Here is a 17,419-nt window from a genome sequence, read left to right as displayed (position 1 = left end):
CTTGATCCATGAGCCAGTCACCTCAACCGCCAGAGTAATACTCCCATCAGTAAGATAAAACAGATTGCACAGCTACAAAGTAACGAAAATAAAACTGGTCTGGAAAGTCGTTTCGGTATTTTATGACGACATAAGATAGACAACAAGCAGATCATTGTAAAACTATCCGAACATCTGAAAACATTGTTTAAGTGAAAGATAACCTTCAAAATTTAGACGAAACTGCAGCGCCAGTTAGTAGTACAAGTGGAAATCAAAGGATCGTTGTGTCAGGACGTTATCACGAAGAACGAGCATCACTACCCTTATAATGTTCAAACTGGTGTTACCTAGCGCGTTCGACGTACTATCGGTTCGGAATATGGGATGTTTCACTGAAAGTAAAGGAAACTCGAAACAAAGGGCTTCAAAGATTTGTGTACCTGTGACAGAGCTACGGCTTTAAGAAAAAAATTTGGAGGTATCCGTATAGGCATCGTGCGTAGCAACACGAGCTAATTCTAGTGAGTGTGTTTGTATACATACGTGTAGCCCAAATCTATATAGAGAGGTATCGACACGAAAGTTCCTTATGGAGCCGCTATATTGACGCTACAGCAGACGACACTGGATCACGTCGGTTAGGAAGGAAGTAGAAGTTTTCGGTAGCTTTTACTCGAAAATTTCGTTTTTTTATGCAATAAGAAATTATGCACTTCATATACGGCAATTACAATAAAATCGTTGGAGTGGCTCGAAATCATCATTTCATATCTTTACTTCTATAAGCACACTGGAACAGCTTCTGCATCTACATCGTTACTCTTCAGAGCACTGTGAAATGTATGGCGCGGGTTCTTCCCATAATAGGTTACCTCGTATTAGAGTTGCTTGCCGTTCCATTCGCGTATAGAATCCCGGAACTATGACTGCTTAAATGCAACTATTAGTCTAACATTCTTAAATGCAATTATTAGTCTAACATTGCCTCCGCAGTCCTTATGGGTGCGATATGCAGAAGGTTGTAGTGTCTTACTAGATTCTTCATTTAACACTGGTTCTTGAGTCTTTGTAAATACATTAGTGCAGTGTCTGTATTTGACAGCTCTGTGTGTATTTCATGCCAAATTCAAGGCCATCTGACGATAAAAGTAATAAGTCTCTCCCTGTGCAGAAATCACATAATTGTGGGAGCACGAAGGGAAGGAGACACTGGGACGTATGTAGATTTTGGTCGATCCTGAAAGCGTGCTCGGATAGCCGAAGTGGTTAACGTGATCGCTCACGACAGGCGGGAAATCCGGGTTCGAGTCCCAGTTCGGCACAAATTTTCACATGTTGTAAATTGCATACTTGTTGTGGTTCTCTATTCGAAGTTCGCGAACACATTTCATGACTTTGTAAGTAGGCTCTCGTGGTATAGTTGGTGTCCATCTTCTTCGTCTGCCAGGTAAGTAAGAACTGTCAGCATTTCCAGGACATTCTCATGCGTACCAAACCACCTTACGATCAATCCTTGTGCCCTTCTTTTTCACATTCATTATGCTCTGCTAGTCCAAGTTGGTATGCGTCGCACACACTTGAACAATACTCCAAGATGGGTCGTACGAATTGTGTGCAAGGAGTCTTCTTTGGGGGCTGATTGCCCAGCATCCTAAATATGATCTCAAGTTTTCCGCCTGGACTGAAGACTACAATTATACACGATCGGAAGCTGATGCTCGAGTCTAGTCATGGTCGTATTCTTTATATTGTCGTAATTATTACAGTATGGCAAGGCAGCCGGCCCGGTTAGCAGTGCGATCTAACGCACTGCTTTCCGGGCGGGAAGGCGTGCCGGTCCCCGGTACGAATCCGCCCGGGGGAGTAGTGTCGAGGTCTGATGTGCCGGCCAGTCTGTGGATGGCTTTTAAGGCGGTCTTCCATCTGCCTCGGTGAATGCGGGCTGGTTCCCCTTATTCCGCCTCAGTTACACTATGTTGGAGATTGCTGAACAAACACTTTCTCCACGTACGCGTACACCATAATGACTCTACCACGCAAACATTGGGGTTACACTCGTCTGGTGTGTGACGTTCCGGAGGGGGGGGGGGGGGGGGGTGTTCGGTGTGGGGCGGCGGTGGGTTTAGTGGACTGCCGTAGCCTGTTGTGGGCTACGGCGGGGACGAAGTACAATACAATTCAATGGCAATGCAATGAATACTTATGACACAGTGTAATATCTGGTATCTCAGCAATCATTGCAGGAGTTCCATCTGTTGCAGTCAACGAAAGTATACTTAAAGACCACTCTTGTGTTACACAGAAATACCATCGAATGAAAAATAATAATAGTTATCTTATAAAAATTCTGTCGAGAAGAAAAGCAACGGAATTTAGGCTAGTGTGTATGCTTTTATGCGCCATCTCGTCACATAAGGATTTCCGTGTCAGTTATTAGCTTCTAAAACAGTCAAGTTGTTTTCCTAGGTTTGTCTGTGAGTGAAATTTAGTTTTGCCTTTTTTTGCTGTGTGACCAGCTCGTACTTCATGTTCCACTTTCTACTGGGCGTGAATGTATCGTTCCAGCTTCGTTCGAGAAACTAAAGGCAGGTGCAGACGTTCAGATAACTCCAGCAGACGATAGAAAGGCGGCTGGCTGTCTGCAGTTCGATATAACCGCAATATAGCTACAAAGGAAGAAACAACAAAAAATATTTCCAGTGCTTAGTTTCGTAATGAGTTCTGCAGCATCGCAAAGTAATACATTGCACAGTTTGATAACGATTACAAAGAGCAGTAAACGTTCCAAATTCTGTCGTTCAGTTCAGCAGAGAACGTTCCAGGGGTAAGGAGGGGGGGGGGGGGCCGTACAGGGATCGAGGAAATGAGAATAAAATAACAAATTCCCCCGTCACAAATACAATAGAGACATAAGGTAATAAGCAAAGAACCAATGCATTTTTGTTAAGTTTCTATTAACTTAATGCATGAAATATTACTGAGAATTTCTGTTTTCAACTTGGCCCATATCAGAGCAACATCGCCAGACTCTTGATCAATCATTGCAGTAGCTCCATCTGTTGCAACCAAAGAAAGTTTTTCCCAACAAAGGTCATTTTGTCAATAATGTTTCCTAAGGAAGAAAACATGCCGTCGGCCGTAGTTGTATCATGCATTGACACTTAATCAAGGAGTTCTGCCATCAAGCTGTACTCAGCGTCAACACCTCTCACAAATATAGTAATCTGAGCAACATCCCTTACATCCATGCTTTCGTCCAGAACGAACGAGAGAAAAAAACTAAATGTTTAGTCTAATCTGTCGGGTGCGGTTCCACGTTGTTTGTCATTTCTTCGGCGCTTCTGCGCACTGTTCTCCGTGAAAGAGGAACTGCTTTCAAAACCGCAAGAATCTCTGGACACAAGAGTGTTGTGGCAGCAACAAAATACTCTTTAACAAGTTCCCCATTGCTGAAAGGAGGCACTGTTTTGCCTGTTTTAAAAGCTATGTGATAGTTCACACTCATTGCATCATCACTGTGGGTGACACGATTCTCTTCCTGTAGATACGTTACGTTACAAGTAAGAGGTAAAATCGAAGGCAAAACCACATCATGATTCAAAAATAATAGTAGTATTTTCAAGATATGACACATATCTATATCAATCGTCTTCTTTCTCTCTTTTCTGTTTTAGTTGAGAAGTTTAGCCGTCCTTTCCTCAGTATGCAAAATTATGACGAATTTCTCAAAAGGAGTTGAAAGTATCGTCTCACATTGTACTACTTCCGCGCAGTTAAAATAGCATTACAAATCAGACACTGACGGCCGGTTTCTGTGGATTGAAGAGTTGGGATTCGACCGATATTCGTTTTGAGAATATTAACTACCCCCCCCCCCCCCCCCAACATTTTCCTCTCCCTAATTTTGTCCTATTGTGAACGCCAAATAAACTTCGACACCGACAACGCTAACGACACGAGGTACGCATCTGTAACAAACGGGTAGTGGGTAGCAGAGAGGTGGAGGGGGAACTGCCTGCGGGTAAGCAGGTGGTCACTCAAGGGCGGCCAGTCCATTTGCGAACCCATGTCCCAGCGGCAGGCACCGGCTCCTTTAACTTAGACGTTCTGTAGCGTCGTTGGATGACGTTTCTGGACACAGGTTCCTATCCTCAACTTGTTCCTGACGACACCTTCCTCAAAACGTTGAAGTTGGTCGGTATCGTTTTCTAACACCCTTGTATATCGTTCTGTCGATTCTAATTTGATCCAGTTGGATCGTGTTTCATAAGCTTTAACGCTGATATTTTAGAATAGGGAAGCGTATAAATCTATATTCTTATGGTAAAGGCTAATGCGGTGCTTCTCGCTACAGTATCTACACACATCAAAAAAAGTTTTGCATCACCCCGGTTCCCAGAACTCCTGAAGATAGACGTCTGTTGTGGGTATTGTATCACGGACACAGTCCCTTTAACTGTTCAGAGATGTCACTAAACCCGCCCAAAGACGTAAACAACTATGCATGAACAGCGCCTATTAGAAGCAGGGGGTTCGACAACTGATCAATTCCAGTCATTCCACCAAGAAGGAGGTACACGGCTCGTGTTGTCTGTAGTTCAACCATGCCTAGACAGTCAATACTGCTGTTCGATCTCGTCCGCACTGTTACTTTGTGTCAGGAAGGGCTCTCCACAAGGGAAGTGTACAGGCATCTCGGAGTGAACCAAAGCAATGTTGTTCGAACATTGAGCAGATACAGAGAGACAGGAACTGTCGATGACATGCCTCGCTCAGGCCGCCCAAGGGCCATTACTGCAGCAGATGACCGCTACCTACAGATTATGGCTCGGAGGAACCCTGATAACAACGCCACCTTGCTGAATAATGCTTTTCGTGCAACCACAAGACGTCATGTTACGACTCAAACTGTGGGCAATAGCCTGATGATGCTCGACTTCACTCCCGACGTCCATGGCGAGGTCCATCTTTGCAACGACGACACCATGCAGCACGGTACAGATGGGCCCAACAACAACATGCCGAACGGATTGCTCATGATTGGCATCACGTTCTTTTCACCGATGATTGTCGCATATGCCTTCAACCACACAATCGTCGGAGACGTGTTTGGAGACAACCCGGTCAGCCTGAACACCTTAGACACACTGTCCAGTGAGTGCAGCGAGGTGGAGGTTCCCTGATGTTTTGGGGTGGCATTATGTGGGACCGACGTATGCCGCTGGTGTCGTGGAAGGTGCCATAACGGCTGTACGATACGTGAATACCATCCTCCGACCGATAGTGCAATCATATTGGTAGCATATTGGCGAGGCATTCGTCTTCATGGACGACAATTCACGCTGCCATCGTACACATCTTGTGAATGACTTCCTTCAGGCTAACGACATCGCTCGACTAGAGTGGCCAGCGTGTTCTCCAGACATGAACCCTATCGAACATGCCTGGGACAGATTGAAAAGGGCTATTTATGGATGACGTGACCCACCGACCACTCTGAGGGATCTACGCCGAATCGCCGTTGAGGAGTGGAACAATCTGGACCAACAGTGCCTTGGTGAACTTGTTAATAGTATGCCACGAAAAATACATGCATGCACCATTGCAACAGGACATGCTACTGGGTATTAGAGGTACCGGTGTGTACAGCAATCTGGACCACCACCTCTGAAGGTCTCGCTGTATCGTAACAAAACATGGGATGTGTGGTTTTCATGAGCAATAAAAAGGGCGGAAATGATTTTTATGCTGATCTCTATTCCAATTTTTTGTACAGGTTCCGGAACTCTCGGAACAGAGTTGCTGCAAAACTTTTTTTGATGTGTGTATTATTCTCCTGCCTATTCGATGCCGAGAGTGCTTCTTTCTTACAGAGAGAAAAATTCCGATTTGTAGGGAAATCTTGACGATCATCTGCAATGATTAATCATCTTTCCACTATCCATTTTCCTCACTTTACAATGATGCCTTGGTTTTGAACTCAAATATAGTATAGAAGGTTAAAAAACTGTAGGCTCTGATTCAAATAAAATTTGAATATGTTCACAGAAGATTTGTTGTTTTCTCGTCTTATGAAATACCATGAATGAAGTTTAATTTTCAACTTTCTCGTTTCCAGAGGATGGAGGAGAGTTCGTTGATGGCGAGAGCAGAAGAAATAGCCTGAGGCTGCAGGAAAGTCAGCCCAAATCCCTAGCAATAGATGTTCTCTCCAGCCAATCCAAGGTGTCTGTTTCAGTTGATGGTACAACGGTAAGTGAAGGAAAAGCTTAAGCCCTTTTGGTCAAAAATAAGTTTTATCATTCTGCACTGAACTGAAAATGATACTGTGTGTAACCCTCAGTCAGTGTATTCGCTAAATGGATGATAGCTTGCCCTAAAACTCACATATTTCTAGAAAATAAATTTTGATTTTGTGATTTTAAGAGTGAGTGAGCACTTGACAGATTTGCAGAAATTTCTTCAGAGCAGTTATTTGTTGAATGTTCTTTGTCTCATCAGCCAATCCCATTTTGTAAGGATGTCACACACACACACACACACACACACACACACACACACACACACACACACACACACACACAAACACAAACAAAGAAACAAACAAACAAACTTGTCCTTCCATATACAACTCATGTTCCCAAACCCTTGTTTAATGAGTCATATACATCAACAACTTCCTGTTCCAATCCTCTCACAAGCGTATCTTACACCATCACTAGCTCACTTGTGAAAACAGCCATATCATAGGCCACACAAGGGCAGGTCAACCAGCCAGGTCCAGAATGCTGAGAACAAAGTTTTTAATTTCTACAAGCATTTTAGAACCAGTGCCATCTTATCCACATCCCTACCCCAACCCTGCCCCCTCTCCCCAAACAGTAGTTAATCTTAAATATTCAGCCAGAAAGTGCCCTTCACAAACCACCCACCTTCATTTTCAATTAGTTCCTGCCCACAACTACTGCCTTCAAAGATCTTTGGCTCTGTCCTCATATTTCTTTCTTAACCTAAGTAGCATTACACTTCTCCTAGCACCCAACTTTATTCGTGTTTATTAAATCTGTTCAGTGAAAATCATAACTATTCTCTTTCTTAGATTCTGGAGGACAATGAAGAGCATAAGGGCCGAGGAATACATGTTCTAGTATTGAACCAAGCAAGTGGAAGCGTAATGGCACAACGAATATTTGATACCTATTCCCCACATGAAGACGAGGCCATGGCACTATTTCTTAATATGGTGTCAGATGGAAGGATAATCATTTTTGCTATAAAGGTGTGTTTGATTTAATTATTTTATTTCATAGCTTAAACATAAGAGATACCAGAATGTAAAACCAAACAGAACCACATAAATTTATTTCTCAAAATGGTAAGTAAGTAAGATAATGGTGCTGAATGTGATGAACAGTGTAACAAAAGATCATGTACACAGTGTCAAAGATTTTGTTCTAAAATAATGTAGTATTTGCGAAAGATGCAGCATCAGTAATGTCTGAATTTCCTTTAGAATGAGTCACATGTTAAGAACATATAACTTTTTTTAGTATTAAGCAATAGAAAATCCAGGTTGGAATAAAGACAATATTATGAAAAGATTAGTTGCCATATAGAATAGTTACCATATAGAGGTGACAATGAGTCACAGACAGGTACAAAAAAGGACTGCTCCACATGTTAGCTTCTAGCCAAAAATCCTTCTTCCACAGTATAAAACACACACACACACACACACACACACACACACACACACACACAGAGACAGAGCCCATGCGCAAGACCGCTGTCTCTGGCCACTGAGGCTGGACTGTGAGCAACTGTACTTGATGGGAGAAACAATTTCGGTGGTGCAGGTAAGGAGGAGGCTTGTGTGGGGGAAGGGAGGGATAGCAGGGCAGGGATGGGCGATGGTGTATTGCTGCTTGTTGGAGCATGCAGGGATGTGGTGGTGATAGGGTAGGGGTGCTAGGTACAGTCGATAGGTCGGGGGAGGGGGGGGGGATAGGGAGTGAAAATGAAGAGAAGCAGATAAGGGGAAAAAAAAGAGAGAGACTAGTGGGTGTGTTGGTGGAATAGAAGTCTGTGTAGTTCTGGACGGGGAGCAGGGAAGGTGATAGGTGGTTGAAGGACAGGGACTAGTGAAGGTTGAGGCAAGGGTTTTTGGGAACATAGGATATATAGCAGGAAGAGTTCCTATCCATGCAGTTCAGAGAAACTGGTGTTTGCAGGAAGAAACAGATGGCACAGGTGGTGAAGCAGTCATTGAACTGAAGCACGGTGTGTTGGACAGCATGTTCAGCAACTGGGTGTCCAGCTGCCCATGAATGGCCACAGTTAACTGGTGGCCATTCATGTGGACAGACAGAAAGTTGACTGGTTATTATAAAGTATCCTTTTGACATATCCCCTTATAGCTTAAAAATGGTCTACTGATGTGAAACCAACCTGAAAATTACTCAAATCACGCCAGACAGGATGTAAATTTATTTAAATTAAAATTATTTTGTTTATTTTCTGTGCTTTTACGTATGATAATCTACAAATGTTATCAACCTAGTCTGTGTAGTAATAGCTATTAAAATTTTATGCATTATTTTGGTGTGTATTCTCACTAAAAATGTGTAATTTTTGCCATTTGAAATTCCACACATTTTACACAAAGCAGAATAATATGAAATAAATTCTTATTGAATATTCATTGATAACAATAATCAAAGAGATTCTTCTGGTGTAACTATATTGTTTGTGAGATAACTGGAAATTACAGAGTTTGGCAGTTTGATACTTCATTTGTGTTACTCTAACATCCAAGCAAAATTATCATTATACTTTTACTGTCTTTTCTAGGATGAAGGAACATTTCAAATGAAACAGCCTGCCCGAGATTTGTTGAGACGTCTTGGCTCTAAGCGTTCACAAGTAATAGGATGGAGGGATATGTGGGCAATGGTAACACAAAAGGGCTCAAAAATGTTTGGCGAATCTTATAGTAAAAGCACTGAATTCAATACCTGGGGAGCCCCAGTTATGCTCCATGCAGAAATTCCCCTTGTACCTGCTGAAGGTAAGGACTACCTACTGTATTGTAAATATGCACCATATCAGTAGATGTAATAAAACAGATCCTCAAACAAACCCCTATGGACACCACCACCACCACCACCACCACCACCACTACTACTACTACTACTACTACTACCACTACCACTACCACTACTTCTGCTGCTGCTGCTGCTGCTGCTGCTGTTATTTGTAGTACAGTCAAGTTGATTATTCTTGTTTATAGTTACAGAAAAACCATCCCAAGATTGTAACTTGTATTTATTTATTGTGGCAGAAGCAAAATACAACCTATAACACTTTGAGCCCCCCCATGAACCATGGACCTTGCCGTTGGTGGGGAGGCTTGCGTGCCTCAGCGATACAGATAGCCGTACCGTAGGTGCAACCACAACGGAGGGGTATCTGTTGAGAGGCCAGACAAACGTGTGGTTCCTGAAGAGGGGCAGCAGCCTTTTCAGTAGTTGCAGGGGCAACAGTCTGGATGATTGACTGATCTGGCCTTGTAACAATAACAAAAACAGCCTTGCTGTGCTGGTACTGCGAACGGCTGAAAGCAAGGGGAAACTACAGCCGTAACTTTTCCTGAGGGCATGCAGCTTTACTGTATGATTAAATGATGATGGCATCGTCTTGGGTAAAATATTCCGGAGGTAAAATAGTCCCCCATTCGGATCTCCGGGTGGGGACTACTCAAGAGGATGTCGTTATCAGGAGAAAGAAAACTGGCGTTCTACGGGTCGGAGCGTGGAATGTCAGATCCCTTAATCAGACAGGTAGGTTAGAAAATTTAAAAAGGTAAATGGATAGGTTAAAGTTAGATATAGTGGGAATTAGTGAAGTTCGGTGGCAGGAGGAACAAGTCTTCTGGTCAGGTGACTACAGGGTTATAAACATAAAATCAGATAGGGGTAATGCAGGAGTAGGTTTAATAATGAATAGGAAAATAGGAATGCGGGTAAGCTACTACAAACAACATAGTGAACGCATTATTGTGGCCAAGATAGATACGAAGCCCACACCTACTACAGTAGTACAAGTTTATATGCCAACTAGCTCTGCAGATGACAAAGAAATTGAAGAAATGTATAATCAGATAAAAGAAATTATTCAGATAGTGAAGGGTGATGAAAATTTAATAGTCATGGGTGACTGGAATTCAGTAGTAGGAAAAGGGAGAGAAGGAAACGTAGTAGATGAATATGGACTGGGGCAAAGAAATGAAAGAGGAAGCCGCCTGCACAGAGCACAACTTAATCATAGGTAATACTTGGTTCAAGAATCATAAAAGAAGGCTGTATACATGGAAGAATCCTGGAGATACTGACAGGTTTCAGATAGATTATATAATGGTACGACAGAGCTTTAGGAACGAGGTTTTAAATTGTAAGACATTTCCAGGGGCAGATGTGGACTCTGACCACAATATATTGGTTATGACCTGTAGATTAAAACTGAAGAAACTGCAAAAAGGTGGGAATTTAAGGAGATGGGACATGGATAAACTAAAAGAACCAGAGGTCGTATGGAGTTCCAAGGAGAGCATAAGGGAGCAATTGACAGGAATGGGGGAAAGAAATACAATAGAAGAAGAATGGGTAGCTTTGAGGGATGAAGTAGTGAAGGCAGCAGAGGATCAAGTAGGTAAAAAGACGAGGGCTAGTAAAAATCCTTGGGTAACAGAAGAAATATTGAATTTAATTGATGAAAGGAGAAAATATAAAAATGCAGTAAATGAAGCAGGCAGAAAGGAATACAAACGTCTCAAAAATGAGATCGACAGGAAGTGCAAAATGGCTAAGCAGGGATGGCTAGAGGACAAATGTAAGGATGTAGAGGCTTATCTCACTAGGGTTAAGATAGATATTGCCTACAGGAAAATTAAAGAGACCTTTGGAGAAAAGAGGACCACTTGTATGAATATTAAGAGCTCAGATGGATACCCAGTTCTAACCAAAGAAGGGAAAGCAGAAAGGTGGAAGGAGTATATAGAGGGTCTATACAAGGGCGATGTACTTGAGGACAACATTATGGAAATGGAAGAGGATGTAGATGAAGATGAAATGAGAAATACGATACTGCGTGAGGAGTTTGACAGAGCACTGAAAGACCTGAGTCGAAACAAGGCCCCTGGAGTAGACAACATTCCATTGGAACTACTGATGGCCTTGGGAGAGCCAGTCCTGACAAAACTCTACCATCTGGTGAGCAAGATGTATGAGACAGGCGAAATACCCTCAGACTTCAAGAAGAATATAATAATTCCAATCCCAAAGAAAGCAGGTGATGACAGATGTGAAAATTACCGAACTATCGGTTTAATAAGTCACAGCTGCAAAATACTAACGCGAGTTCTTTACAGACGAATGGAAAAACTAGTAGAAGCCGACCTCGGGGAAGATCAGTTTGGATTCCATAGAAATGTTGGAACACGTGAGGCAATATTGACCCTACAACTTATCTTAGAAGCTAGATTAAGGAATGGCAAACCTACGTTTCTAGCATTTGTAGACTTAGAGAAAGCTTTTGACAATGTTGACTGGAATACTCTCTTACAAATTCTGAAGGTGGCAGGGGTAAAATACAGGGAGCGAAAGGCTATTTACAATTTGTACAGAAACCAGATGGCACTTATAAGAGTCGAGGGACATGAAAGGGAAGCAGTGGTTGGGAAGGGAGTGAGACAGGGCTGTAGTCTATCCCCGATGTTATTCAATCTGTATATTGAGCAAGCAGTGAAGGAAACAAAAGAAAAATTCGGAGTAGGTATTAAAGTCCATGGAGAAGATATAAAAACTTTGAGGTTCGCCGATGACATCGTAATTCTGTCAGAGACAGCAAAGGACTTGGAAGAGCAGTTGAACGGAATGGATAGTGTCTTGATAGGAGGATATAAGATGACCATCAACAAAAGCAAAACGAGGATAATGGAATGTAGTCGAATTAAGTCGGGTGATGCTGAGGGAATTAGATTAGGAAGTGAGACACTTAAAGTAGTAAAGGAGTTTTGCTATTTGGGGAGCAAAATAACTGATGATGGTCAAAGTAGAGAGGATATAAAATGTAGACTGGCAATGGCAAGGAAAGCGTTTCTGAAGAAGAGAAGTTTGTTAACATCGAGTATAGATTTAAGTGTCAGGAAGTCATTTCTGAAAGTATTTGTATGGAGTGTAGCCATGTATGGAAGTGAGTCATGGACGATAAATAGTTTGGACAAGAAGAGAATAGAAGCTTTCGAAATGTGGTGCTACAGAAGAATGCTGAAGATTAGATGGGTAGATCACATAACTAGTGAGGAAGTATTGAATCGGATTGGGGAGAAGAGAAGTTTGTGGCACAACTTGACCAGAAGAAGGGATCGGTTGGTAGGACATGTTGTAAGGCATCAAGGGATCACCAATTTAGTATTGGAGGGCAGCATGGAGGGTAAAAATCGTAGAGGGAGACCAAGAGATGACTACACTAAGCAGATTCAGAAGGATGTAGGTTGCAGTAGGTACTGGGAGATGAAGAAGCTTGCACAGGATAGAGTAGCATGGAGAGCTGCATCAAACCAGTTTCAGGACTGAAGACCACAACAACAACAAACAACAATACTTTGGGAAACTTCACTAAAGCAATGGACATGCAGAAAAAATAAATTAAGTACAAGAATATGCTCAGGAGGTATCTCTCCAAAGTACAAACTAAATTTTAACGGTATGCGGTGTCAGTCATGAATATAATTGAGACATCATGAACAAATGTATTTTACTATTTATATTTCGCACATTTAGAAGGGCACTGAGAACTTTCCCATATGGAGCTCGTAATGAATTTCTACAGAAGAGTAGCAACCTCATTTCCTCAGTACAAGAGTTGCTTATGGGTTTTGAAGCCAAAGATGAAGAGTTAATTGATGGTATTTATTTGACCTTTTTCAGTATATTTAAAGATTACAACAGACTAGACTAGATCAACAATTTGGTGCAAGAAAAGAATCAAAGGCTTCTCTCATTAACTGGAAAATCAGAGAATACAGCCAACATTGCACTACTACAACTCTACAATTAGTATGTGACTAATACCAAAAATCTAAGAAAGTTATAGAAAACACAGGATGATGATGATGATGATGATGATCATGATTATCATGATGATGGTTATGGTGGAGATTATGGTGGTGATGTTGAGAATAATCGGCGTTCAAGTTCACAGACTGTCACAGAGTTTTGGATTGTCATACCACCTTCACTATTGTTCTACACAACCCTGAACAAATTTCACATATTATTGGCAATTACTATCGAATTTATTGTGAAATATATATAATTTAAAGATAATCAAGTACAGGAGGAGGATAAGGATTTAATACACTCTTGATAAGGAGGTCACTGTAAATGGAGTTCAAACTCAGATTGGACAAGGACAGGGGAATAAGCCACATCCTTTTCAAGTGAATTGTCATGCATTTTTCTTAACTGATTTAATGAAAACCTAAATCCACACAATCCGTCCTCTCAAATGAAAGTCTAGTGTCTGAGCACTGTGCCCTACTCACTCAGTAGTTTGTTGTGAACCATGTTGTGTTGAATCAATGTACTTACTGTATATTTCTCTATGTTACATTTTACCACACAAACAGGAAATCATAAAGTAAAACTGTTGTTAAATAATGGATTTATATTGAGTCAGAAGTGATTTAAATTCTAATCTTGATATGTTTGGTATATATTTGCTGTGTTTCATCAGGTAAATGCTGGAATGGCAAAGTTCTTCCTGAGTCCTTATATGCTAAACTCCTGTTCTGACTCTAAAATTGACAGCAGTGGTTTCAATGATTGATACGTACTGGACATGATACGTAGTAAATACCAGCATGATGTGTTCTCTTTACAAGAGCCATAACTTTAATGTAATTCTGACATTTTTTGATCCACAGACAGTGAATGTTATTGGCCAGACAATGAGGAAAACAGAAGGCGAAGGCAGTTTTGTAACCACATTGAAGGTTATGGAAGTGTCTGCAGCTGCCAAGACCCTGCACCAATAATTTTTAGCCCTGAACCAGTAAGGAAAATAGTAGTGCTGTTTCTGATTACAAGAAACTTTGATTTATTCTTCTCATAACATGCAGATGCTGATCATTTGATTAGAATATGGGATACATGTGAAAATATGGTTAACACAACTTCACTTATATAAAACTATAATTAATAAGATAGAGTAATACTCAAACATTAATGTAACTTGTTTGTGAAAAAACATCTATATTTACACAAGATAATTGATTAACTACATTATGCTCAAATATTCAGTTCATCCTTCATGAGATCCTCAACTGGGCTGTAGCATTGCTGAAGTAGAGTACCATGTAGCTTTCCTTTTAGTGAATCTAGGTCCATACTCAAATTGTTTTTGGCTTTTAGCTTCTTGTAAATTTTCATTCTCAAATACTGGGGAGTCTGGACTTAAAAGTTTAAATGATGAGCAGGGAGCATACAAATCTTTATTTCTTGAAATTGATTTAAACAATTTTCCTTTCATAATTCTAAATTGCTATGACTGTTAATTATTTCATATTTTTAAATAATTGATGACATGATATCCTTGGATGCACAGTACATGTGTTTCTAATGATTCTTTTCTGTAATTTGAGTATGTGCTTAATGTTGTTTGAATTTCCCCTGTACCTTGTAAGTGGCTGAATAAGTAACTATGGTATGCTATTTTTCCTTTTGCCCATGTCAGTGTCATTAGCTAACATTTTCATTTCAAATGTGAAGCTACAAAATTTCTTTACTGGATATTCCACATGTTTATTCAACTTAAATTCTTGTTTAGGTGTAATCCTAAAAATTTCATAGTATCTATTTCTTCTAGATTTTGATTCTTAAGGTTTATTTTAATTTCCTGGGATGTTGACTGTTTTGTTCCAAAATGGATGGTATGAGCTTTTGTGATATTCAGGGTTAATCCACTGAGCTGAAAGCATCTTTATAAATGATCTTGTATGCATTGATATTAAGTTGTAAATCAGTAATGTAGAATAGAAACAAAATAGGTCCTGGGACATAAACTTAAGGAGCACCTCATGTTACAGGCTTTCATTTGGAATAATAATGTGCTGCATTAGCAAAGGCAATAACTCTTTGTTTTTCACTGCACAGGTAGAGGTAAACCAATGTAGAACACCACCCCCTAATTCCATACCTGTCAACTTTATGGATAAGAAGTGCATCATTTACTGACTCAAAGGGTTTTGTGAAGTCAAAAAATATCCCTGCAACTTTATTCTTATTATCTAATGATGTGCTGATCTTGTCAAGAGACTCGTTAATTGAATCTGTTGTGCATTTCCATGCAAGAAGCCAAATTGATTTTTCAAAATTATCTCATATTTTTCAATAAAATTTTTAATCTGGATGGCAGGAGTACTTTTAAATACTTTTAACAAGACTGAAAGGAAAGAAATTGGATGATATTTTCCCATATCCTCTCTTGATCCGTTTTTGAATGGTGGTTTTACTTCTGCATACTTTAGCACCTTCAGGAAACATCAGTGTTCAAAATACTGGTTTATTATTATGCCCTATTATTTTATGCGCACTTTTAAGAAATTTTGTGGGTATCCCATCCCAAGCTACAGAATTTTTATTTTTCAGTGTTAATATAATGTTTTCTACTTCTATTGCTGACACTGTTTTATACTTTGTTAGGCATCAGACATTTAATCTGGTCTGAAGGGACATACTTTGTCATCAAAATCTGCAATATTGACATCTGATTTCACTACATTAATGAAGAATTCATTGAAGCATTCTGTAATGTGATATCAGTTTGCAATAATTGCATCTTCAAGTTCGATTTTACAAATTTCACAACTTGAGGCTTTAATACCTAATTCAGATTTCACAACTAATCACACTACATTTGATTTATTCTCATGTCTTATAATTAATCTATTATTTGTTATCTGCTTTGCTGCCTTGAGAACTTTCTTAAATACAATTTTGTTTTGTCTTATTCTACAGAGTCAGTATTTTTATTGTATCTTAGTTCCTTATATAGCTGTCTTTTCTTAGCACTAGAGATTTTTATACTGTAAGTGATCAATTTCAGTTTTTTGGTCTGTGTAATAATTGAACATTGTCGTAAACTTGATGGAGGACTTAACCATGTCTCCAGCTTTAGATGAATGTTGGATATTCTTTATGCACAAATTTATTAGGTGTTAACTGACAGTGGTATACAAATCTAATACATATGTTACTTCCAGATTAAAAACTTCAGTTCTGCAATCTTTAATATAAAATCTAATCTCATTAGCTTGTTTCTCAGCAGTTTCTATACTTCCTTGTATCTTTTTTCTTCTGTCTCTTCACTAAAACATTAAATTTAATAATATTCATCATTAATATGATAAATCAAACTTGCACCTAAATAAGTAATTAACTAACATTACTCTAACCAGATGACTGTCCAATCCCAATAACAGGATAGACAAGACCAAGGTTACAAGTAAATATTCCATATTTATCAAAGGATATACACAATGTCTTCCCCTTTATCACCCGTGCACGAAAGTGAATCATTAGTGATACATCTGATCTTAAATCTTAATGATTAAATGACCTTTTCAGTGCTCTGTCATACTTTTTTAAGTGCTGTAAATTGGCTGTAAGTGGGGACTTGTGTATTCATTTATAATAAAAAATATTGAATTTTACCTACCCAGATAGCCATGCATGTGAAGCACCACTTCCAGGATCCACTTCCTGGATCGAATCAGCCCGGCAGATTAATGACATGGGTCAGGGTTCTGGCCAGCCTGGGTGTGGTTTTTAGGTAGTTTCCCACATACCGGCATGTGAACACTGGTTTGGTAGCCAAGTTTCACCTCAGTTACATGATTCACAAACATTTAGAAAACTTTCGCTGTCTTTCAAATGAATAACACTACACACAGACATCCTGGGGTGTAACAGGGTGGTGACAGGAAGGATATCCAGACACCCCTTGTGTTAACCATCCCAAATCTGTTAATAACCATGCTAGTCATGCACTGATGCGTAACAAAGGCACAAGAAATAGAAGAAGAATTAAAAATGTTGATTTTTATAAAAATCCAGTTGTTGAATCTAGTTTTGATTTATTCTCAACACATATATTCCCAGTAAGTACATAAAGCAATAGTGCAACTGCCTCTGACAGCTGGTATCTAAATTAAGTGAGATTTTATTAATTATATATTAAACCCACAATAACTTTTTTCTGGTCACGATGATCAATAGTTAATCATGTTGAGAAATAACAACATTTAAGAATGCCTTCTTTTATTTTAATAAATCTGTGCTGATTTTCAGCACATAATACAGATTTGTACACATTAATA

The 17,419-nt window shown here is 39.9% G+C and overlaps 1 protein-coding gene across 7 annotated transcripts in view; it reads left to right on the top strand.

The window, feature by feature from the left end:
• LOC126297807 (protein O-linked-mannose beta-1,2-N-acetylglucosaminyltransferase 1-like) overlaps positions 1 to 17,419 on the top strand; it is a 1,990,313-nt gene that overhangs the window by 1,911,032 nt on the left and 61,862 nt on the right. For all 7 annotated transcript variants that reach the window (XM_049989012.1, XM_049989016.1, XM_049989017.1 and 4 more), the window contains 4 exons: positions 6,101 to 6,234; positions 7,082 to 7,261; positions 8,833 to 9,049; positions 13,967 to 14,094. In XM_049989012.1, the coding sequence (XP_049844969.1) occupies positions 6,101 to 6,234; positions 7,082 to 7,261; positions 8,833 to 9,049; positions 13,967 to 14,094 (659 nt within the window). The remainder of the gene's footprint in view (positions 1 to 6,100; positions 6,235 to 7,081; positions 7,262 to 8,832; positions 9,050 to 13,966; positions 14,095 to 17,419) is intronic.

This window comes from Schistocerca gregaria, chromosome X (genome assembly GCF_023897955.1).
Source record: "Schistocerca gregaria isolate iqSchGreg1 chromosome X, iqSchGreg1.2, whole genome shotgun sequence".
Classification (NCBI taxonomy): domain Eukaryota; kingdom Metazoa; phylum Arthropoda; class Insecta; order Orthoptera; family Acrididae; genus Schistocerca; species Schistocerca gregaria.
The sequence above is the reverse complement of the archived record's forward strand: the minus strand, read 5'-3'. Positions and strand labels throughout refer to the sequence as shown.